The sequence below is a fragment of the Conger conger genome, chromosome 1 (genome assembly GCF_963514075.1).
Source record: "Conger conger chromosome 1, fConCon1.1, whole genome shotgun sequence".
In the NCBI taxonomy this organism is placed as follows: domain Eukaryota; kingdom Metazoa; phylum Chordata; class Actinopteri; order Anguilliformes; family Congridae; genus Conger; species Conger conger.
Genome location: NC_083760.1, coordinates 78791809 through 78816442, shown reverse-complemented (window position 1 = coordinate 78816442; position 24634 = coordinate 78791809). Strand labels below are relative to the sequence as shown.

The 24634-nt window shown below is 42.6% G+C and overlaps 3 protein-coding genes across 3 annotated transcripts; 1 reads left to right on the top strand and 2 right to left on the bottom strand.

Annotated features, from left to right (window-relative positions):
* Positions 1-288: 288 nt before the first annotated feature.
* On the bottom strand, positions 289-2411 carry mrpl51 (mitochondrial ribosomal protein L51). The gene is made up of 4 exons (XM_061236596.1): positions 2198-2411; positions 1847-1943; positions 1586-1693; positions 289-741 (listed from the first exon to the last, which is right to left on the bottom strand). Exons 2-4 carry the CDS (start codon positions 1926-1928, stop codon positions 545-547), a joined length of 387 nt encoding a protein of 128 aa, XP_061092580.1. The 5' UTR covers positions 1929-1943; positions 2198-2411; the 3' UTR covers positions 289-544.
* Positions 2412-7156: 4745 nt separating this feature from the next.
* On the top strand, positions 7157-11657 carry LOC133124805 (hemicentin-1-like). The gene is made up of 8 exons (XM_061236302.1): positions 7157-7294; positions 8227-8341; positions 8570-8784; positions 9011-9265; positions 9389-9685; positions 10047-10304; positions 10616-10731; positions 11087-11657. The coding sequence occupies exons 1-8, from the start codon at positions 7255-7257 to the stop codon at positions 11207-11209; spliced, it is 1419 nt and encodes a 472-aa protein (XP_061092286.1). The 5' UTR covers positions 7157-7254; the 3' UTR covers positions 11210-11657.
* An 856-nt stretch (positions 11658-12513) lies between these two features.
* plekhg6 (pleckstrin homology domain containing, family G (with RhoGef domain) member 6) lies at positions 12514-24381 on the bottom strand. The gene is made up of 15 exons (XM_061250666.1): positions 24283-24381; positions 21310-21550; positions 20976-21107; positions 20578-20766; positions 19965-20060; positions 19697-19747; positions 19279-19428; positions 18764-18871; positions 16981-17130; positions 16173-16310; positions 15968-16087; positions 15288-15420; positions 15003-15118; positions 13327-14801; positions 12514-12850 (listed from the first exon to the last, which is right to left on the bottom strand). Exons 1-15 carry the CDS (start codon positions 24300-24302, stop codon positions 12514-12516), a joined length of 3456 nt encoding a protein of 1151 aa, XP_061106650.1. The 5' UTR covers positions 24303-24381.
* Positions 24382-24634: the final 253 nt, after the last annotated feature.

The window sequence follows — 24634 nt, the reverse complement described above, 5'->3', positions numbered from 1 at the left end:
ATACAATTTGAACACACTGAACTATACATTTTAATCCACATTACCCATACTATGCATTACCTAAGGCTAACAAAAAACAAATATTCTTGGGCTAACAAGCTTTGTAATTAGCCTTTTGCTGTAATCCTTTATGTTCTGCATCTGATGCTTGTTGGTCTAAGCCCTTTTAAAACAAATATAGTAGATGGAAATAGCCTATTTTCTTGAGCATACAAAACCAAACACACATAGTAGGCCTATTCCGTTGTGATTAGTAATGTGGTAAGAATTTGAGAGCACACAAAGAAAACAATTTAATTTGGTTTATTTATGCATCCCTCACAAAACAAACAACAAAAAAAACTGAAAAATAAAAATAACTAGCACAGCATTCACCAGGCCATCAATTTATTGGTCAAGCAACAGCTGATGAAGTCTCACAACATTAATTAGGTCAACCATTGCAGCTGAGGGCAGCTATAATTACCAGTCAGTCTAAGAGTGATAAGTTAGCCAGTCACGCGCAACGATGGATCAAAGCTATTGATCAGGTCCTGGACTCTGATCATCTGTGTTTGCCGTATCTGTTGAAGCGCCTGTAAAGGAATTTGATCCTCTTCTCCAGGTTGTGGCGATCGGCGGTCATCATCCTCTCCCCCACCATCCTCTTCTTCCTTATGAGACGCTGCAACTCGTTGCCCTGGAAACCCTTCAGCCAAACCGGTGCCAGGATCAAGTCTCGTGGATGGGCTTTGAAGTCACCTACACCAAATATGATGATTAGCAATAAAAATGTAATACTTTTTTTTTTTTTTCTAAAAATTTTTAAAATTCCAACACATTCATAGCTTTTTCTAAATATTATTATTATTCATTAGAAATTAATACATGTTTTACAAGTACAGTTTTCACATTTTCAGGGCCCGCAATAATTCTGACCCACCAGCTAGGGAGGAGTTTGTTGCAAACAAAAGAGCAAGGAATTAATATGGACCAGCTAAGCAGGAAGGGCAGTTAATTTAAAGAAAATCTGAGCTATGGTAACCTTCTTTTATCATACTTAAACCAAACTATAGAGGTCTACTCTCGTCATTATTTTTCTAAAAGAAAATTAAGGTTATTTTATCATACTATACATTACACTATACACTCACAATTTCAGTCAGACTGGACAGCACAGAGGTTTTGTAGTAAAAATGCAATGGCAATTTCAGACATTTCCCAGTTTGGATCACTTTTTGTGTAAGAATACCCATGATAACCCATAATCTACAGCAAGTGCAATTTTTATAAAATGAATAGTAGTAAATGTTTTATTTCCTGAGCACTACATATTTGCTGAGATCTCACCTTGTTTATATGGTGTAAAGCAATAAGGCACTGAATAGAATAATTATTACGCATCCCGTCTAAACCGTGATACAAGGCCGTTCTTAAATATGAACATTATAAGCATGGCAAATAAAATAGAGCAGTACCTTTTTCCTAGCTGGACTCAATAAAATAGAAATTCTTTGCTGAAAGCAAAATATTTCAGCCATACAAATCACCATACAACCAGGATTTGCCATTTTCAACGAAGGTCACCTGCCCATAATTCACTCACCCAGAATTCCAATGTTGTCATAGACACCGTACATGCTGCGCTTCTCCGTCCACCTGTCCGTCACTTTGGGCGCTGGAATGGTGTGCATTCTGATTCTTCTGCATACACCTACAGATTCACACAGCCATGCTCAGACGAGGAGGAACACCTACGCGCAAGAATGACCACTGGCCATGACATGCATTTAGTAGCTAGATGGTGAACAATGTTTACCTACAGCCAAGACCTGTTCATATGAAACGAATATGACTCGTTGCATACCTGTGGAGATATGCCTCGTTGATTCAAGGGTAGAATGACAAAACGTCATCCCGGCCCTCAAAAAACTCCCGAACAAAGACATCTTCAACCATGAAACCTGGAAAAAAGGAAACGACCTCGACGATCAGGGTCAAGCTAAGTTACAGTATCTCACAGAAAATAATTCAACGATCTTTCAAGTTATGGGTATGACCAATTATGGTTGGTCACACATGCTTTCATAAAATAAACACGAGCTGCGACATTCAGCTACAGGAATGGTGGAATGCTCTGCATTGCCCATAGCTAAATTAGCTAGCTAAAATACTGAACTGTTAGCTGATTCGAAGTTATGTTGAACTTGCTACATACCCAAACAATGCTTGTTGCCTCTTTCCCAGGTCACCAACTGAGTACAGCAATAATAGTGGTTTATCAGTAATCACGCAGGTTGTAAATATTTACATCTATATTTCATCATTTGCACGATAACGCCGAGGAATCCAATTCATACACCCAAATATCACTCACGTTTCACGTACAGGCACCGCCATTTTACGTTGAAACCCAGAATGCATTTCGCACTGCATTCTACCGTAAAATGTCCAATGCAGCGCAATAGCAATCAATAAAGCAAGTTCTCATTTGTACCACTAGATGGTCGAATCTGCGTATGAAAAGTATCCTTGCTGTTTTTGCATTTGTGTTGACGAGTGATGATTACGTTAATGGTTATTTGTATATTATAAACACGGTCTCATATAATACTTTTAATGTATGTTCAACTTCTGAATAGTTTGAACGCTTCAAGGGGTATTTACCAAAGTAATTGTGAAAAAGTTTTTTCAATTTACCAATAGGACTGCAAGCAATGGTTCCCCCAAAAATACCCCCATATTCATATTCATATGCATATTCTCTGATTTTATTGAAGGCTATTTTTATACATTTTGGTTTCACCATGTAGAAATTACAGTGGTGTTTATACATAGTCCCCCGATTTCAGGGCACCATAATATTTGAGAAAAATGGCTTCACAGTTCATTGTAATTGCTCAGGTGTGTTTAATTGCCTCCTTAATGCAGGTACAGTATAAGAGAGCTCTTAGCACCTGTCTTTTGGTCACCTTTGGAAACTATCATTGTTGTTTTTCAACATGACGGTCAAAGTCGTGCCAAGGAAGTCAAATAAGTCATTATAAGACTGAGAAAAAAAAAAAAAGGTTAGAGACATCGGCCAAACCTTAGGCTTATCAAAATCAACTGCTTGGAACATAATTAAGAAGAAAGAGACACTGCTGTAATTTCTACATGGTAAAACCAAAATGTATAAAAATGCCATTTTTTTTTTATCTGACAATTTAAACACTTGATTCTGTTATTGCAAATTGTGGAATACGGAGGCAATTCTTTATCCCAAACATTATGGAGGGCAGCGTACTTTTGGAGGGCATGTAGGGATGTAAATGCACACACACACGCACGCACACACACACACACACACACACACACACTCATACACACATGTTTGAGCATGCGCACACACAGTTTCAGTCTTACTGTAGAACAAAAACAATACTGTGAATGGAAGAAAATGAGATCCGATTCACAGAAAACAGAAACCTAATCTTCAATTGACGTAAAATGATATAAGGTTGGACATTAAGTGGGAAAATATTTTACCTAAGTACCATTGTTCATATCTGTCGTGATGAGCAGCCTTCTTGTTCTTTGTCCATATATGGAGTCCAAACTTGCAAATTACCGTGTGTGTGTGTGTGTGTGTGTGTGTGTGTGTGTGTGTGTGAGAGTGTGTGTGTGTGTGTGTGTGTATGTGTGTGTGTGTGTGTGTTTGTGTGTGTGTTTTCAAGTTAGCATTAATGTTCATGATCTATCTCACTATAGCTCACATGCATCTACCCAGGTTATATCAGAAATAACTACTTAATTTGCCTCACAAATGGTGGTCTTGCACTGGGTGCAAAGCTATTCACACATGTATTTGATTTGATCAACATAACCCAGTCCTTAACCTTGACTTGCAATTAAATGGAATTTTTCTTCAGAAACTGTTTGTTTTATTGATTGTGTTTTCTTTTTGAGACATGACCCCTTGAAAATAGCGAAAACCATATTGCATTTAAAATAGATTAATGTTAAAATAGATTAATGTTTCTTGACATTTTTAAATTCTACACACAAAGAATTCCCAAGATACCAAACATCAAATGATTTGGCAGTTTGCTTGTAGAATTACAGACATTTAATAATAAAGCAATTCATCTGAGTGTTAAATAATCAATATATAGGTCTAGTGTGATTGTTGTGTTTGCAGGAATAACACTCACCACATTAACTTGCACTTTGACATAAAGGGTGGTAAGAACTTGAAAGAAAAACAGGTTAGCGGACTGGAAAATGTCAATGTGAACTATTTCTATGTGCTGGCCTATACTCACGTCTCTCACACACCCTTGTTTTTCTGTCTTCCAGTAAGATGGCAGTCTGTCTGTTGTTACTAGCATGGCCACTGCCAAAAGTGACGTCAATGAGTCTTTGCTCTAAATGCCCATTGAGGGGGACGTGGTTAGGGTTCTGCGCCTGTTCCAATCGTGCCTGTTCCACTCCTTTTTTAGAATTTTGTGAAATATAATTATGAAGAGTTTTTTTTCCTTAACCCACAGAATATTCAGATTTGAATTATCTCAGACCGAAGAGCCCTGCTGTCTCCACCGTGCCAGTCCTTGGAGATAGCAGGGACAGCATGTGTGTTGTTCGAGAGACCCATGTTATTCTCTCTGTGAATTGTGGGTAAACAGGACCCTGTTCGTCAGTGTGTACATGCTGCACCGTGCCCTGCCCCAGGTCCCCTGTGCGTCACTGTCTGAAAACCAATACCAAAATCCTGAGAAATTCAGACAATGACTACTCTCTGGTGTTTGATAACACTTCAGTTGGAACAAGTGACAATGTGTGAAACAGGGGTGTCTATGTACAAAAGAAAATCTGAATATTTTCCAATTTCTGTTCAATTTGCATGGTTGCGTATTGAACAACCAATTGTTTCCCATAAATACAAATGTGCCCTTCTTCATACAAACCCACCAAAACCTCTGCAATTGCAATCCACTTCAAAGGGAAAGACCCTCTTTGAAAACATCTCATAGACCTCCTCCCCCGCGTACAGATCAGAGTGGGTGGGCCTGCTATATTTTGGGGCTGCCGTTTTCAGACTTTGATCATTTTTTTCTCATTTTATTGTTTTAGTTTTTAGAATTGATCATTTTCACAATTTTCACAGGTACCCTTAATAAGGAGTTTTCACCTTTAGTAACATCAGATATGCATTTCTTGTCCACTTTAACATTACCTTAAACTGCACTTCAAGCACTAGTCCATTAAACTCAAATATTGCAATTTATTTAAAATATTTTACGCAAACAATACATTCAACAGATACTTTTAGCCAGTCTGCATTTTCCATGTTATACCCCTAGAGCTAGAAATATGCAAAGGGACTATCAATTACATGGATCTGTCATGGTAAATGGCTGAAAAAAAAGTATTTTTACTGGGTTTTAAAAAAATAGAATCATGGAGGTGTACTCTGATAAGCTGGGTTTTCAGATATTTGCCCGAAATGCCCAGTAAATAAACTGATTGACTGGAATTTTAGAATCCAAATTGTAATAATCCGATTCTAAAGTGAAGAATTAAAGTGCATAAGCTTTTTATATAGCAAAATGTCTCATGGATTGTTTAGTCAAGGAAACATACCTTTGTTGCATTACTAACTTCAAACGTTTCAAATACTTGCACCAAAATTGCACTCTCAAACAAAACAGACCTGCATTGGTGTGTTCATATTTACAGAATTGGACAATTTATTTACAATGTACTCAAATTTGGCTTCAGGACTTAAACCAGTCAAATTTAATCAAATATTGCTCTGGAAACATAAAAATCCACCATTGCTAAAATTTAATCAAATATTGCTCTGGAAACATAAAAATCCACCATTGCTAAAAAATAATTTTAGAACTGATGATCCAATGGAATGGAAAAGATCTGACCCTGTTACACATTGCTCCTGCCAGGGGTGTCTGTTTTGTCGGTTTAAACCAAATTCTTTAGTATATTCTTATCTTCACGGCAATTAGGAGTACATATTTATCAGTATGCATCTGTAACACTCAACGAGCTGAGTTTATCAAGGTTGCTGGTACAGCTTGTGTTCTGCGCACAACATTTGAATATGAGTACATTTTTCAATGTGAAGAGTGTGGGAGGGTGTGGAAGTGATGGAGAGAAAAAAAAAACATCAGACACATAGAAAGCAGTGCTCAAAGAGTACTAAGGAAAATATGGTCAGAGTAGTTAAACAAACATCCGAGTCACCACCCACAATATTTCCAATATTATCTATCTATCGATCTATCTATCTATCTATCTATCTATCTATCTATCTATCTATCTATCTATCTATCTATCTATCTATCTATCTATCTATCTTTCTTTCTTTCTATCTATCACTTAGGATCAGATTATACCATCCAACAAATGTGATCACATATGCATTGACATTTATTATTATTATTTTTTTTCAACAGCTTGGCTGGATTTAACAATTACGCAATGACGTAATTTACCATAAAATGTTACCCTGGATTGCAGAAGTGACACAAGTGACACATTGATTGGCTGAAGAGGTATATGCATCTGAACAGCCGTAGTTGGACTGCTGAATCCGTGAGAGGTTCAGAAAGAGGGAGAGGGTGAGTCATTTTCGACATCAGTTCACTCCATCAAAACAACGCCACCTCTCTGTCTCTCTGCTGTGCTGGTGTGCATTACTGGAAGGCTGCTAGCATGATTTGCTGACAGTCGTTTCTGTAAGCTTACTGGCGGTAAATTCTGGTAGCTGTATCTTGCGACCTGTTATACTGCTTAGGTGACAGATTTTAACAATGAGATAACGTTAATCTTTAAAATTAAATATATTGTAATGTTATGTGGATGGAAAAGTTTTGTAAGCTGCAACTTTGTTTCTCTTTACATTTTTCACCCAATCAATCTGAAATGGTGGGACTGAAAAAGAGGGAGGGAGAGATGATGGCTGGGGGTTCAGGGCTCCCCATACCGCTCAGTCTTGTTCTCTGTCAGTTTCCAAGTTGCGTCACAAAGAAAGATATAAACCACATGAAAGTGCACACAGAGGCCTGGATCATGTGACTCACAGAGGGACTACCTTTTGTTACTGCATCCCCTCCCACGTTGCCACCCACGGCAACATATATACGCGAGAGATCATCCGAGGAGTTCAGAAACGGGGAAGCAAACAGCAGTTAACCAGGAGGGGCAGGGAAGTACGAGAGAAAGAAACAGCAACAGCAATATATTTCAGAAGAGGAAATTAAGAACTGAATCACAATGCTGTTGTTCATCCTAATAGGAGCCTTCTCTGTGGCTGGTGAGAGACGCCTTATCCATTTTACTGATGTGCTTTTTCACATAGTTGCTGTTACATGAAATAACTATAATTTTAAAAGCAAGGTGGTAAAATGTGAAATAAAAGATTCATACAAATTCTTTTTCAAGATTACTCAATATAGCAATTGTTTTTTTAAGCATTTAACTTACCTGCAGAAAAATAATAAATATTTATATTCAGAAATAGAAAAGAAATTCTAAACTAATTTTAAAAAATACAGTACTGTGCAGAAGTCTTTATTATATATATATGTTTATTTTTGTGTGTGTGTTAATATAAAAGAACACTTTTGACATTTCCAAATATTCATTTTCCAAAAGATAAAATTTTACAGAGAGATTTTTGTATTTAATAAAAAAAGTAAAAAAATAAAAAAATAATATGATCAAGGCTCTCTGAGATCAGAAGCAAGGAGCTAACCAAAGTCTACAGAAGAGCTGTGGCAAGTTCTCCAACATGCTTGGAACAACCTCCCTGCTGATTGTCTTAAAGAACTGCAGTACAGCGTTGTCTATCTCAGAGAAGTGATGCAGTTTTAACGCCGAAGGGTGGTCACAAAAATACTGATTTGATTCAGTTTTGAACTATTCTGCCAAATTACCACAATGTAATGTAAAATGTATAGTACGTCTATTTAGGACCTTTCACTGAATAATGTTTTGAAAGAATCTTTTCTGTACAGAATGTTACACAGGTGCACAGACTTTTACACAGTACTGTATATATTTATCTTTTAATATTTTTAACATGCATTTTTAATACACCGGCTGTCAGATTGGGGGAAAAAAAGGAGTATTGAAGAGAAATAATCTTCATTTTTGCTAGCGTAGGTAATCGGACAGTGAAAGTGAAAGTAAGTAGGTTTCCAGCCGCGGCAGTGTGCGGACTGAGCAGCGCTGTTTCTCCCGCAGGTGCCGGGAGCGAGGAGCTGTTGGTGGAGGCAGGCTCTCTGGCAGTGCTGCCCTGCACCATCAAGTCTCCAACCAAAGGCTCCCCGAGTGTACAGTGGGTGAAGATCAATGGCAGGTGAGGCGGAACCGCATGGCCTCTTACCGTCCGTTCCTGTCCTTGCACTGAGACGGCGTGCGTGCGCTATCTGCTCCTCGCGCCGCCTCCGTGTCACGAGGGTCAGTGCAGTACAAACTTGGGAAGGGGGGCACGCTGACCCTCGTTCCTGTCCTGTGTACGCAATCTGCCTCTTTGTCAGCGAGACGGTGAATTAAAGCATTTACTGTAGTCTCATTGCCTCCACAGGGACCGCAACACCGTGTGGAGAAGAGAGCGAAGTGGTATGGAGTTTCAAGGAGTGGAGGTGGCACCGAGGGCCAGGTGCCCGCACAGTGATTTTGGAAAGGGGGTCTTCAATCTGCACATCGAGAGAGTGAGGGTGGAGGACGGAGGAGAGTACACCTGCACAACAACAGACAGAAGAAAAGAAGTCCAGAGACACGTTCTCCGTGTCATTCAAGGTATGACATTAAATCTGCTCAGAAGATGCTCTCCACCACCATTAAAAAAAAAAACAATGCCCCAGGGCGCTTCCGGGTTTTACAAAACGGAAATCATTTCTTCCTGTCCTTAAACTTTTATCAGCGGTACGATCTGTGACTGACACTGGAAACAGATGCACTGGCCACCTCCAGCGATTCTGTTTCGGTATTGATCATCTCCGTCCCCGCTCTTTCCCTCCCTCAGTATCTGTCAGTCCTGCTGCCCCGCTGGAAGGCAGTAGTGTGAATGTGACCTGCAGTGTCACCCCCCGGCCTGCGGAGGCGACGGTGAGCTGGAAGCTCAATGGAAGCCCACTCTCCCTGCAGCAAACACGGAGTACCGCAAATATGGAGGAGCGGCAGATTATGAGCATGTCTCCACGGGAGACAGGACAGTGGACATGTACCGTCAGGCTTGGGAAGAAGGAAGGAGAGGCAACTCAGTACCTTTCTATGCGAGGTGAGATTTCTAGTCATTTCTGATATCGATAACTTTTCTCATGGTTTATTGTCATCTTTATTAAAGTCTCTCAAACATCTCTCATAAGATCTCTCTCTCTCTCTCTCTCTATCTCTCTCTCAGGTATCTCCAGCCCCCTTGCGGAGGTGACCCAGCTGTACAGAGCAGTTGGCTCCCCTGTTGTGCTCCCCTGTGTGTTCAGTGAAGGGCTGACTCCCCAGAACGCTGGCTGGCAGAGGAACCTGAACGGGGCCGGGCCCTTCAGACCTCTCCCTCCCACCCTGCAGCCCTCGGGCCCACAGCGGGACCTCTCAGTGCGGATGGAGAGAGTGGAGGCGGGGGACGGCGGAACGTACCGCTGTTTCGGGGAGGTGGCTGGCAGGAAGCTGCAGAGGCAGCTGCTGCTGGTGACGGCTCAAGGTGAGGCATACGCCCCATATAAACTTCAGCGCTTTCTCAGGACTCACACTGCTTCACTTAATGCTTTCTCAGGACTCACACTGCTTCACTTAATGCTTTCTCAGGACTCACACTGCTTCACTTAGTATTTTCTCAGGGTTCGTACTGCTTCACTTAGCTACTGCTTTATAAACAACACCAACTTCACCAAGGGAGTCATAGCTTGACAATCATAAATGCACCCGCGCTTTGAAAAAATGAAATACATGCCATTGTGGTCTTCTATACGTCTCTGAGTAAAGAGCATCTGCCAAACGTATGGAGAAACAAGTAAACGAAATGAAATTGTGTGTAGACTGACGCCTCTGTACGCTTTGTGCAGTTCGAAGCTCGAGCCCCGTGAAACTCAACGCTCCTGTGAGTCTGACCTGTGAGCTCAGCAATGGCACAGGAGTGACAGGGTACGAGTGGCTGCAGATCACATACGATGCCAACGGCACACGAACAGAGACCCCAAAATGCCAGACAAAGACCCTGAGGATTCCCAAAATGACAGAGCAGCACACTGGAGAATGGGTGTGCCGTTACCGTGGGGAACAAGGAATTCTGGGAAATGTTACTTACAGTTTCCAGGTCATGAGTAAGTATCAATTTACAGCGCAATTCATTTTAGCATTCTGACATCGCCAACAAGTAAAGCCAATTTTTATATGTAAACTACAGAAACGCACGACTTGAGAATGTCCACCACTGGTCAGTATAGCACAATGAAGAAACTGTACCATGGGCAGATACACTGAGGAATAAATCTAAAATTCCACTGACATTGATGTGAGCAGAGATGAATGCGTATTCAGCTTGGATGCAATTTTTCTAATGTCAATTTTAAAAATAACTGCATATGGCTGATTATTACTATTATTCACACTTGTGCTACCCATCTCACCATAGGTCACTTAGAGGCAGAGAGACCGTCTTCAGGCAAAGCTGGCATGGTAACTGGCGTTGGCTTCCTCATCGTGGTGTTGCTGTTGATTGTGCTCCAGATGTACAAAAACTATCGCAGGGTAAGTTCTGCTGTTAAATGTATGCCTTCTGTATAAAATGCACTGAAGTGTCCAGTACAGCCAGAATTTCCTCAGTTCTGTACTCATCAATTATTCGCATGTATTTGTTATCCTCTGTCTTTTTGTCAGTACTATAATTCATACACTGCAAAAACTGACTTAACAAGTCTTGTCTGGAAATGAGCCAAATTGTCTTACCTCATTACCTCAAGTAAAAGTAAAAATATTATAAAAAATATTTAATAAGATGTTATTTTTTATTTTTAGTTTTATTTTTTAGTTTTTTTGCAGTGTACTCTGTATAGCATATTCATAGTTCTGTGTTAAACCCTGTTCCATATGTTTCCCTTCATAGCGGAAAATGATCTTGCAGTACCCTGCCCTCGAAACCATTGTTCACTCCGCCTCCAACGCACGAGAGGGGAGAGAGAGGGAGAGAATGAGAGAGAAAGCCCAGGGCAGCCAACCGCAGGCTTAGAGTGACTCAGCCCCGCACCATCTCTGTAATGTGATAAAAAAATGTATATATATACTTTTTTTATTCATTATACAGCTTAAAATGCATTTAAAATGTGAATATGCTTCTCTATATTGTTTTCTAATAATACTATAATACTACTACTCCTGTGTGTTTGTGTGTGTGTGTGTGTGTGTTTGTGAGTGTGTGTTGGTGTGTGTGTGTGTGTGTGTGTGTGTGTGTGTGAATGTGTGTGTGTGTATGTGCACATGTGTGTCTCTGTGTGTGTGAATGTGTGTATGTGCACATGTATGTTTTTGTCTATCCAGGTATGTACATTTCTATCCAAGTGCAATAATTTGTAGCAGACATTTCTTTTTGTATTTTCTTAATTGTATTTTTTTTGTTTTTAAACAGTTGTTTCTTATGTAATATCATGCATACGTCAATAAAAATACATATATATCAATACTTTTTGTTCTTTATTCATTTACATGAAGATGAAAATGTACAGTAAGAGTTTAAATACTGCATCAGATTTCAACTTGAGGAAGATATCTTACACATGCTGGTCAAGTTAAGTTCTGTACTTCTAAAATGAAATGGATTTCATCAGAGATCTCTCTTTGAAAAATAAATTACAGTTAACATTTAACTGAAATTAACAAATATATTATTCATATATTTACATTTAATTTACATGTAACAACAACTCATAAAGCAAGATTAGTTTGTGCAATTACCTGTCCCATTGTATATCTGCTCTTTGCTTCCTTAACAAGAATGGCTTCATTACGATTCACCAAATTAACAGATTTTAGAAGCAAAAAAATAATAATTGTGCCTGGAGAAAGGGCATTATTACAGTAACTCTCTCCCTGGGGCCTGTCTCATGTCTGCAATACACAACATTACGAAGTCCCACTGAGAGAAACACTCTCAAGAGTTACTCAGAAATGTAGAAATATTAAATGATAATTGGGAATAAGTGCTGTATTGTGCTTTGCTCAGGTAGCTGTAATGTTGGTTAGAGCCTATCTGTACCCACTGCATTCACTGAGGCAGCATGTTGTGCTGAAACTACACCTGCCATCAGAGTGCTGCATCCCTGCTGCTGTGTATACTACTGTAGAGTCTACTACTCTCTCTCTCTCTCTCTTTCTCACTGTATCTCTCTCTCTCTCTCTCACACTGTCTCACTCTCGCTCACTGTATCTCTCACTCTCACACTGTCTCTCTGTCTCTCTCTCACTGTATCTCTCACTCTCACACTGTCCCTCTCTCTCTCTCTCTCTCTCTCTCTCTCTCTCTCTCTCATTCTCTCACTACACCTCGCTACACTCCCCGTCCTCCTGCCTGCTTATTCTCTGGAGGTCACTGAGGGTGAGCGTCCGACTCCCCCTGTCTCCCGCCACACCCTGCCCTCCGCTGTCTCCCGCCACACCCTGCCCTCCGCTGTCTCCCGCCACACCCTGCCCTCCGCTGTCTCCCGCCACACCCTGCCCTCCGCTGTCTCCCGCCACACCCTGCCCTCTGCTGTCTCCCGCCACACCCTGCCCTCCGCTGTCTTCTGGAACCAGGAAAACCATGACCTCGTCGTCATCGACGCACCAACCCGACCAATCAACACTGGCGCCAACGGGGGGGAAAGGGAAGCTAGAACTGAGAGGGAGAGAGAGAGAGGGTGTCTTATGAGAGAGATGTTCAAGAGACTTTTAATAGGTCTTTATTTAACAGCTGTCTATAAACTGTGTTAGATGAACACAGGAAGTAGACTGCTCTATTCTCTAATATTCGGACATAACTGTGCCTCTGTTAATACCAAGTGATTCATTTGTACTCTGATATACGTAAGTCAGACAATGGTGCTCTCCTGCAGTATCTCTGTCAGTATCTCGTGCCGCTGTGACTAAATAAATCAACAGCAGCAGCACCAGTGTTGTGAGGAACTGTTTTGTGTTTTCACTGTATGCTATTTTAATGCAACTACAACTGAAAATCTGCTGGTATATTTACACACACACCTATGCCTACATGTACACATATAAACAAACACACACACACACAGGCACGCACACACACAAACACACGCGCACACACGCACACACACATAAACACACACACAGACGTTCTCTCACCTGTGCTTCCTCCCTTTCTTGCCGCCCTCCTCTTCCTCTCCTTCTTGCACAGCAGTGGGGGTGTGCAGCCCCGCCTCGCAGGGAGACAGGGATGGAGATGTGGACCGAGAGGCAGACGGGGTCGAGTCCAGAAAGAAGCTCCTGGAGCCCAAGCTCGTGCTAGACCTCCTTGCTTTCGCTCCTTCCCTCCCTCGCTCCTCTGCTCGCCCCCTCACTCGCTCTAAGATGCCCGGTGCCAGGGAGGAGTGCCGCTGAATGCCCCCCTCAGGCTGGGAGCACTGGGAGGTCTGGGAGTCGGTCTCCAGACTCCCTGCCTGAATTATGATGTCTGGAATGGACACACTCCTTTGGGTCTTGAACTTAGGCCTTTTTTGGGAGTTTTGCTCAGGCATTGCAGCAGGCAGCTCTGGTTCAGAGACGGTCCCGGGCTCAGGGGACGGTCTCGGCACAGCGCCGTTCCGGTGCCCCGCCCAATTCCCTCTCCCGGTCCACAGACCCAGGCCTAAATGAGAGTGCGGCTTCGGAGCGGGCCACTGGGGTGTCCAGTGTAGGCCCCGTTTGTAGTCTGAGGCAGAGGAGGAACTGGCACGGAACACAAACACGGCGTCCTCCGAATTCGGGGGCTGCGGGAAGGGACCGTGCTGAACGACGGGATGCCCCCTCCGTAATCGTGGAGAATTCTGCCGCCGCGAAAACGCCCGCGGCTCCTTTAAAAAGTCATCTTCTGATTGGCTGGAGTTAGAATCTCTTCCAGACTGCTGGTCTGATGACTGGCCCTCGGAATCTATCCAAGATAATTTTCTTCCTTGTGGTGGACCCTCCTTGGATATTGAGTCCCAAGCCAAAGTATCCTTCAGGCTTGGTGCCGATTTGGTGTGTGTGATCTCGGGAGTCTGCCTCTTGCCCGGCAGTGGGGACTGAGAAGCATTTGACTGGTTTTCATTAGAGACCGCCGGTGATATTATGTGTTTTTTGGGGGAGGCTGGACCAGGTCTTGGTTTATTGCTATTCCATGTAACCCTTCTCTCTTTTATGCCTGGATACTCATGTTCAGTGAATTCCCTGTCCTCCTCTGCCTGCCCCTTTGACATCGCCACATCCATTTTCCCAGAATTCCTGTTCTGCCGTTTGCCTCGCCCCATTGCAAAATTCCCCCGTGCTGATTGGCTGCTTGGGATGTTTCTTCCTGCCAACGTGGAGTTTAAGTTTTTCAATTGGTTCTGAAGGTTTTTATCTGTAATTGTGAAAGGCAATGTCCCATTCTCAGATGGTTTCTCACTGCCCCCATTTTCTTGTTTTTGCCCTGGTAAGAGCGCCAGCTCAACCTCTAATTGTCTTATTTGTTCCTTTTGCTCCTCAATTGTCCTTTCTGCTTTTGATAGAGGAAGGACCTGTTTCTCAACCTGCATTGAGCCCAGGCTGATGTCCCCCAATCTGTGAGACATCTCTCTCTCTCTCTTGGTTGCCAGGGATTTCTGTGTGAAAAAAATATTTTATAACTTTGAAGAGAATGTTTATTTTATGTATTTCTTTAAACGACCAGTAGTGATTGTTACATCAGCATTCGTTAAGACCGTTCAGTTAAGAACAATATAATGATGTTTAAGGTGTATTAAAGGTGTAAGGTGAAATAAATCCTATTGGTTATTTGAAGCTTTTTTTCCTGTTTGAGTTACCTGTGCCGTAGCAAAGGCATTGACCCAAGCGGAGCAGCTCTCTGGGGTTGGGGTGAAGATTGTGTACACATTCACAGCACAGCCCAATTCACTCTTCTCCACCAGCACAAATGAACCTGAGAGAGAGAGAAAGAGAGACAGAGAGAAAGAGAGACAGAGAGAGAGAGAGAGAGAGAGAGACCCGGGCCAGAGGCACGTTTTGATAGTTCAGGTAAAACTCTCATGATATTATTTCTCTGGCGGGTTAACAGGGCATGGGAGAGGGATGAAGGATGACGCACTCACAGCCGTCTTTCAGAGCAGCGCAGTGAGTTCTCTCCAGGACCAGCGGGGGGCGCGCGACCTTCAGCTTCTCCGACTTCCTCTGCACCTTGGTCACCAGCAGCACGTCCGAGAACAGCAGCACGACCACCTCCACCTGAGCGGCACGCAGCAGCAGTCAGCAAAACATCAAACATCAAACAGACCTCAAAGCGTTTACCCCCGGAAACCGCACGTAAGGGCTGTTCATCTGTGTGACCATGGCCTTGCCACGGTGTACATTAACTGTGGGGTAATGTATTTCTAATGCATTTCAAACACTCCCATAGCCAGAGTGCAGGTTGTCGCTGTAAATGCGTCCCAAATTGTTGTCCTTCAATGTCCTTTAGGACAAGAGTATCGACATAATCTTCTTTTTTTTCTTGTCAAGAACTGCTATGCCACCACTTCCCAGTTTTTGGGCAGTCAGTAACTGGGAATATACGGAGTGCTTCCCAGTTCGTGGGCAATCAGTAACTGGGAATATACGGACTGTTTCCTGCTGTGGATAGTCGTAGCTCCGGTCGTCCAGGACCTCCCTCACACTTCGCTCTTTCCCTTTGCCCTTTCCCCTCCCTTCTCCCCAACGGCACAGTGAATTTGGGTATTTATGGGGACACAGTTTGTGGCCTTACAGTAGGAGAGCATGAAAAAGCACAGCCTACCTTATTGTCTTTCTTCTCTCTGATCCTGAGAGTCTCCTCTGAAACCAGCTTGCGTGTATCGGCAGGTCCCAACCCCAGGATAGGGCTTGTTAAATCGAAGGAGCAGAACTCCTTTATATACTGTGAAGATCAAGAGCATTGACCAATGATGTGGCTGAATTTTGACATGTGATTTTTGCGTCTTTTGTGATTTCCGTAAGCTGACCTTGTCGATCTCTTCATTCGTTGTCTCTGTCACCTCATACCCCTCCACTCTCTGAGCTGTCTGAGAGAGAGCAAGCTCATCACATTTGAATGCCAGGTATCCATTGATGCTGTCCACAAAGCTATTGACACTGGTGAGCTGAGAGAGAAAGGGATAGTGAGAGAGAGACAGAGAGAGAAGAGAGAGAGAGATACCCAGGCAATATTTAATAGTCAATCTTGGTTTTTGAGAAAGAAAATTAAAAGCCCCTTATTTAACAGCCACAGAAGAAGATGCCAATAAACAATGTAGGAAAATTATACCAATTAATCGACTGAAAAAACCAAGTGAAAAGCAATATCTGGCACACATAGACCGTTCATCCCAGTCTTTGAATGTTCTTTATTGTGGTCATGCTTTTCAGTGTTCTTCACACGTCTCTTACAGTTTTAACAAATCCATTCTAGTTGGGTTGGGTTTCACATTTCACACTTTTGCAAGAAGCTTAAGCATTCCAGTGGTGCAGGCGGGTACATCATGGTCCACACAAACCCTCGCACACACTTAAAGAGAGGACAAGAAAGGCCACTCAACGCTGGCCCAAGCTGAACAGAGCCTGTCGGCGAATCTGACACCGGTGGCAAGCATGGCGGCATTCGCTCAGGAGCTAACAGTGGACGCCTGAGCCACATACCTAACCCCTGACTGTGTGTGTGTGTGTGTGTGTGTGTGTGTGTGAATGGGTCAATGAGAGGCATCAGTTCTAAAAAAAAAAGCACTTTATAAACGTGGTCCGTTTACCATTCACCCACGGCAGGGCCGTTCTTACCATCCTCCTGACGGAGTACTGTGCCACAGGGTCCTGTGTGCTCTTCAAAATGGCCTCCAGCACCAGCCGGTACTTTGTGATCCGCATGTGGGGCTTGGCCTGCATGTCACCGAGCCGCATCCTGTGAACCAGCGGGCACGTCTCCACCCACTGACCAGTCCATCAAACAAACAAACAAACATCAGCACATTACGCCTTAGAAACCAGCGGGCACGTCTCCACCCACTGACCAGTCCATCAAACAAACAAACAAACAAACATCAGCACATTACTGTCATGGTGGGAGGTAATGACCCATGGTGACCACCAGAGGGCTGGGGCTCATTGTTTTTACCTGGACTTCATTAGTGCCAGGGGAATTCTCCTACTGAAGAGTATTTAAGGCCAGTGCTGGCAGTCCTTCAACGCTTTTGTGTCCAACTGTTCGCTCTTGTGCAAAGCCGGTAAAAGCACAAGGTAGACTCTGTTCGTTTACGAGTCAGGTACTGTGCTGGTGTGTTTCTATTGCAAAGTAAAAAGGTAAGGAAGGCGTTCAGTTGTTAGTGTTGTGTTCACTGACGCCTTCCTAACGGGTCTTTATTTTCTTCTTTATTTTCGGACTCGTGTGAGTCGGTGGTAGAGGGACATTGTCCCCGGTAATGTATTTTGGTTTACATTTTTTCCTGAGCTGTGCCTCAAGGGTTTTATTTTCGTGCCTAGTATTTTGTCGCTAGGTTGTACTTTATTTTGATGCTCGGTCTGCGACCGTCAGTGCTCACTTATCAGCACTTATTTTGGTTGGGTGTTCGCCCTGTTTTTCCAAGGGTTGTTTTATTTTCTAATAGGCGTTTTTGGCTTTATTTCTGTTTTGACTCTAAAGGTTTGATCGTGTTATTTTAATACTGAGCTGTTAAAGTTTCCTCCCCCTGTCCCGGGAGAAGTTCCTAATTTCATTTCTGTTTATCACTGTTCCGCTTCCTCCTGGGATTTAGTGGCGAACACGTTCGCGTGTTCGTTTAGAAGGGTTTTACCCGTAGTCGCTTCTGGCTCTCCGCCCAGCCCCGACCTCACAATTATGCCTTAGAAACCAGCGGGCACGTCCCCACCCACTGACCAGTCCATCAAACAAACAAACAAACATCAGCACATTATGCCTTAGAAACCAGTGGGCACGTCTCCACCCACTGACCAGTCCATCAAACAAACAAACAAACATCAGCACATGTTTCGACTAAGCAGGGGACAATCCTCCCCTGGACCAGCAATGCAGGGTTAAGGGCCTTGCTCAAGGGCCCAACAGCTGTGCAGATCATATTGTGGCTACACCGAGATTCAAACCACCGACCTTGCGTGTCCCCGTCATATACCTTAACCACTACACTACAGGCCAGCAGACACGGGGCCCTCCAGGGCTGGGGTTTTGGAGCCCTGCAGTATACAGTTTCTGCTTTGGCTAATTCTGATGATTATTCAACACTGTGTGGTTATACATATACGTAGTTATTGAATTAATCCCAATGCCTTTAGCTCAGATCTCAACAATAGCCATGAGAGGGAATGAAAATAAACCAAATAATTATTAATTATCCATACTTATGTTTTAAGTTCAAGTGTATCTGTATTGTAACATTTAGTAAGCGAACATATCACATTTTCCATCCACGTGCAGATATGCAGCTACAAGTTACCGCAGCAACTGAAACCACAGACAACAGCAGGAAAACAATTATAGATGCAGGCTAGCAGTAATTTCTTATCTGACATTGGCGTGGGAGCAATATTGGCACAAGGCTTGTGAACGTACTTCGACATAGGCCTGGAAGTGGGGGTTGGAGGCTTGCTTACGGGTGAAGTCCATAATCCTCTCCTCCTCCCAGCAGTACTGGAGGTAGGGGGCAAAGCGTTCGCTGAACTGTCAGAGAGGGAGAGAGACGCCAACAAACTCAGGCTTGCCCAGAATTTTAAAAGCATTGCGGGCAACCATAATTTGTACCCCCTAGCCTAGCCAACAAAGAAAACATAACTCATTTCTACTAGGGAACTGTCCTTGGCACAGCCAACCAGTTCAACACTGACCAATCACAGGCATACAACATTGATAACTTTGAGTTGTGCCCCATTTATGGTAATTAAGAAATTCTGACATTCCAAATTACTGTTATTTAGAATTTTGTGCAAAATACGCATCTACACAATGAATTCCATTATTATGCCAATAATATCAAGTTCCATAAAAATGCATGTACATATGGGCATACACATTGAAGCGTTTCTGTCCTAAACTGGTTCAGTGTGACTTGGTTGATATTTGGTTTGTACCTGCATGCAGCCTTCCTCCAGTTTCACGGGGTCAAAGGGTTTCCCGGTCTCCCTGACTTCCTGTACCGAAGGGAGCAGTACTTCATGCCAGAAAAGGCGGTGAGCTTGCAGTATGGAAGGAAGATTCGAAAAGAGGAGCTCTGGGGTGACCTGAAAAAACAGCCACACCACAGCAGAGTTTCGCTTGATCACGCCCCCGCTCACATTTCTAAATCATCAGCTACACTGGCACGAATTAAGCTAGGTCAACACGACAGACAGACCCACAAACAAAGCAGGTGTCAGACAGAGCACACTAGGCCAGAAATACTGAGCTGTTTCTGAGCTGGCCAGACAACCAGACACAGTGGCAAGAGATCAGAATCAGCTTGTAAAAGCAATCACATGTTTAATTAATTATTAACAATTATCAACTTACCTCTGGTAAAAACCCATCGTTCCGTAGGTAGACTAGGGCTGCAATCACCAGCTGAAAAATAACTTAGACTGGTCAATAAACGACACAAACTGATCAGTTCACATTCAATAATTACTGTCCCATTTTGAGCACTGCTGATGAAAACAGCTGAAGCTGAGGAGGTTTCACAGGTTGAGATAATCCATTACATATCTCATTGTATTTAATAATGCAAAAGTATCTATAATAGAAAAACAATAACGAATAACAATAGTTCAAAACAACTCACATCATTCACAATTGTAAGCTTTCTAATGTAATTCAATTCAGTATGTATCAACTCCCACAGCGCCTCCTGCTGGTGCCGCTGTGTCTTAGTCATGCTCTAAACAAGGAAACAATGCGTTAATACATAGCCAAAACTCCTTCAATAAATATTTGTTTTCCCTTTTACAATTCATGATAGCACTTAATTGATTGAATGATTGAAAGTCTTTATAACATTTTTCTCCAGGCATCAGCCATCTCTGTTAAGTAAATGGTTGGCATTTATATAGCACCTTTATCCAAAGAGCTGTACAATTGATGCTTCTCATTCACCCATTCATACACACACTCACACACACTCACACACACTCACACTCACTCACACTCACTCACACACCGACAGCGATTGGCTGCCATGAAAGGCGCCGACCAGCTCGTCAGGAGCATTTAGGGGTTGGGCATCTTGCTCAGGGACACTTCGACACAGCCCGGGCGGGGGATCGAACCGGCAACCCTCCGACTGCCAGACGACTGCTCTTACTGCCTGAGCCACGTCGCCCCCATGCCGTAATATTTCTAACCGTCAATATTAATCAGCGTCATCCCGCCCAAGCCCTCGTCCGCTACTTCAGTACCACGTGAGAGTGTACGATACGAGTCCAGCTCTCCTCCAATGAAACGTCTGTTACTCCTCCTTCCCCTTCACCTCCTTCTCCACCTCCTCCACCTCCTCCTCCTCCTCCTCCTCCCCTCTTCCAGTCAGGCAGTGCTGGCAGAGGAAATGACTGCAGAGCTTGTTTCAAACTCTCCAACTGAGAACGTTCCTGAAAGAGAGTGAATTTGAGAAATACAAGAGAGCAAGTGTCAGTATGCCACTGTCATTGCTGCTGTTATCTGCCCATGGTGTGTGTATATACAGGTCACATTTGTGTATGTGTGTGTGCTGTATGTGTGTGAGTTTGTATTTGTATATGCTGCACATGTGCATGGTGAAATGACATGTATGCTGGTGTTGTTCTTAGTTTGGGCATACCTCTAGGGTGGGTGCCTTTTCAGACAGTCCCTGGGCGAAGAGTGCCTGAATACCACCGCGAGATCTACTGCTTCCAGACACTCCCTTACTGACGGTTCCTAAGTCAGTGATCACATTGTTCTTCTGCCTCTTCTGAAAATCCCACATGGATAAATGACCACAATAAATAACTATACATTATTAGATACATTATTTCAAAAAAGATCAATGGCACAAAAGTATTTGTAATGCCAGCAGACATGGTTGATAATCACTATTTAAAAATCACAATTAAAAACCAGTGGGAAAACAGGAAAAGTTACTCATTTAATACAAAATAAATACACAGGTATACCTGATAGCCCAGAGTATGGAACCTCGATTTGTCTGCTGCCACCTTATGGTTAGTCTGTGTCACTGCAGTTGGTATTGCGTCAAGCGCTGACTCCGTCTCTTTCTGAGAAACCCACTGCTTCTCCAGTTCTGCATCTCTTGCTGGTTCCCACTGCCCCAGAGACAGAATTCTGAGGGGAACTTCCTCAAACTGCCCTGCGTCACTTCCTCTTGCATTGGAGTTTGCGAGCTTTGAGAAAGGGCTGGGGACAGGAACCATTGCCACTGTTACTGTTAGCGCTGTTTCGTCCGTATTACTCTCAGGGAGACAGTTACAGTGAGATGAAGAATGCAGCACAGTATAGGGGATGATGAGAGGTCATTTTCTGTAAATTGCCCTGTATAACAGCATTCACTTTATATACATAAACCTTCATTCTACTGAGCAGTCACACCGAGATTTAAAATGGTAAATGGTTGGCATTTATACAGCACCTTTATCCAAAGCGCTGTACAATTGACGCTTCTCATTCACCCATTCATACACCAACCGCGATTGGCTGCCATGCAAGGCACCAACCATCAGAAGCATTGGGCGGTTAGGTGTCTTTCTCAGGGACACTTCGACACACCCAAGGCGGGATCGAAATGACAGCCCTCCGATTGCCCGACTACTGCTCGACTACTGAGCCAATGTGGCCCCTCCGCCTGTACACTACTTTTACAAGTGAAACTTGTAACAGCGTAAGCACAGCAGAACAGAGGAATACGAAGTGCAAGACCAAACAACACAATTAAATACAATGTATACCATATAAATAGATATATATATATATAAAGTATATATAAAGAATATGTGACACTATTTAAGACTGGCCATTCCATAACTTTACCTTTAAAAGTAATAGTTGTATCACTGTCCACAAAATGTCCACTAATGGTGAAAATACAGTAAAATAAATACACTAAATCTTGTTTCACCTCCCAGTACACCATGGGTTGCAGAATTATTGGCACCCATAATTAAATTGATAATTATCTATATTATATGTTCAAACATAAGGGAAAACGATATACTTCTATTTTTAAAAACCACAGGTGCAAAAATTATTGTAAATAAAATCAAACAAAGTGAAACAACAATTTTTCTTAATTTAGTTAATCTCAGTCTAAATGAACTATATTGAGTCATTCCATCACTTCCTGACAACGAAGGTAACTGACCAGGTAACGGGTATAAGGAAATACATAAATGGTTGAACATACAACCAGCAATGTAAGGGCATGGTTGCAAACTTGCCACAAAGACGACACAAGTGCATATTATCCCCACGGACGGTGAGGAAGGGGGCTGTGTCGAAGTGTCCCTGAGCAAGACACCTAACCCCTAAATGCTCCTTAAGAGCTGGTGCCTTGCATGGCAGCCAATTGCCGTGAGCGTGTGAGCGTGTGAGCGTGTGTATGAATGGGTGAATGAGAAGCATGAATTGTACAGCGCTTTGGATAAAGGCGCTATATAAATGCCAAACATTTACCATTCACCATGATGAGAGCGGCCATAATTCACCACAGGATTACACAGACTAAGAGATTAGTTGTGTCTTGGGGTCACCAAATCTAAGGAAAATCATAAAATGGCACCTCCATAGCAACAAACTCGTGGAAGGGTGGCACGAAGACAGCTCTTACTGAGCACAATAAACAAAACCGAACCTCATCGGATTATGACTGGAAGAGAGTGCTATGGTCAGATGAGACCCAAATTGAACGTTTTGGCCATACACACTATCAACATGTTTGTATTATCTTTTAGTTTACAGCATTTTTAGTGCATATTTCTCAAGGGTGCCAATAATTCCACAGTATGTACACAGTATATGTTTTTGTAAGTCAACAGTATACAAGTATTATAGAATAATTATGTGAACAAGTGGATACATGTAAATAAAATGACTGAAACTGTAAATAATGGGGAAAAACATCACGTACAGAGAGACATATACATAGACAAATGACTAAAAGACTATCGTAAAAACTATTCAAAGGCCCCAAACACATTGTAGAGAATAAAGCATAAGCACTGTACCCTTTCCAACTCTGGTGTCACTTTGATGAAGAGTGAAAGATGCAGCTTCAGTGCCCTTCTAATTATACTATCTACATACTGTAGGCATGTCATTGGAAATAAATTTGTGGGACTTCCCTTCCCGAGTTTGCTTATCCTTCTTCCCAGAGGATGCCTTCAAATTTGTGTATTTTCGGTATTATTTCAATGAACAGTACTCCAAAGTACATACTGTTATTGTGGTTTGAACCATTTTAACTATCAATAATACAGAACTGTTAACGTTATAAGCAAACATGCAGTGCACATCACAATTAACTGAGGAATGGCGAACAGACATGTATGTAGTGACCGGCTTTAGCACTGAAAGTATTCTCAGTTTGGGGAGTTACTGGGTAGCCAGACAAAAAACAAAAAAACAATGATGTAAAACCACGGCAAGATATACACTATTTATAAAACACTGACAATAAATCTGCCACACATGTACACACACACACACACACACACAGACACAGACACACACACACACACACACACACACACACACACACCCTATCCAGGGACATCTAACCACCACCAAGCAGATTTTATCATTTTCATCTTTTTTTGTTCACACACAAACACAAACATTTAAAATACTGCTGTCATTGGCTAGTCAAAAATGTATGGACCACTTTTCAAACAGAGCCAAACTGCACTGTTCTTTAGTTACTGTATAGGAGGCCTAACATAAAAGCACACAAACACACACAAAAAACTGCTCAAGCACTAAACAGCAAGCAACTCTTAAACACTGTAAACTGCACCTATATCAGATACCACACTGACAGGTATTTAAACATAATTTAAAAAATGACATTTGGTTTTAAAATCGCAAAACATATACCTGCCCACCAACTGCCGTAAGTAATCAAATAGATAATGTACCTGGGGCTTCCTGGATCCATTTTGTTGAAATGATCATGTTCAGTTGGTAATAGGACTGCCCTGCCTCTCCTCCCTCCCTCCCACTCCCTCTCATGTCTGCGTTTAACTGCCAGAACGAGAAAGACAGGTTCTTCAGACAACAAATCTCTGTCCCCACTCATTGATTTATTCAACCGTTTGTTATTGTGCCTCTTCCTTCTCTGCCTGTATTTGTTTTTCTCGGCTTTGGCCTCCTTCAGACTCAGTGAAGGAGAATAGACAGGCGTTATGAGGACCTAAGATGGCCAGGGACAGGCAAACTGGACTGGAATATCACAGTGCAGGGTGTGAAACAGGAAGCACTGAAAGAGAA

Bases quoted from the DNA above. Each gene is read 5' to 3' on its own strand.
- mrpl51 (XM_061236596.1), bottom strand. From the start codon at position 1,928: ATGTCTTTGTTCGGGAGTTTTTTGAGGGCCGGGATGACGTTTTGTCAT. The intron at 1,694-1,846 runs GTATGCAACGAG...GTGAATCTGTAG, and splicing joins AACGAGGCATATCTCCACAG to GTGTATGCAGAAGAATCAGA. The intron at 742-1,585 runs GTGAGTGAATTA...TATTTGGTGTAG, and splicing joins TGACAACATTGGAATTCTGG to GTGACTTCAAAGCCCATCCA.
- LOC133124805 (XM_061236302.1), top strand. From the start codon at position 7,255: ATGCTGTTGTTCATCCTAATAGGAGCCTTCTCTGTGGCTG. The intron at 9,686-10,046 runs GTGAGGCATACG...CGCTTTGTGCAG, and splicing joins GCTGCTGGTGACGGCTCAAG to TTCGAAGCTCGAGCCCCGTG. The intron at 10,732-11,086 runs GTAAGTTCTGCT...TTCCCTTCATAG, and splicing joins TGTACAAAAACTATCGCAGG to CGGAAAATGATCTTGCAGTA.
- plekhg6 (XM_061250666.1), bottom strand. From the start codon at position 24,302: ATGGATCCAGGAAGCCCCAG. The intron at 21,108-21,309 runs GTATACCTGTGT...TGGGATTTTCAG, and splicing joins TCCATACTCTGGGCTATCAG to AAGAGGCAGAAGAACAATGT. The intron at 17,131-18,763 runs GTACGTTCACAA...TGGACTGGTCAG, and splicing joins ACTTCCAGGCCTATGTCGAA to TGGGTGGAGACGTGCCCGCT.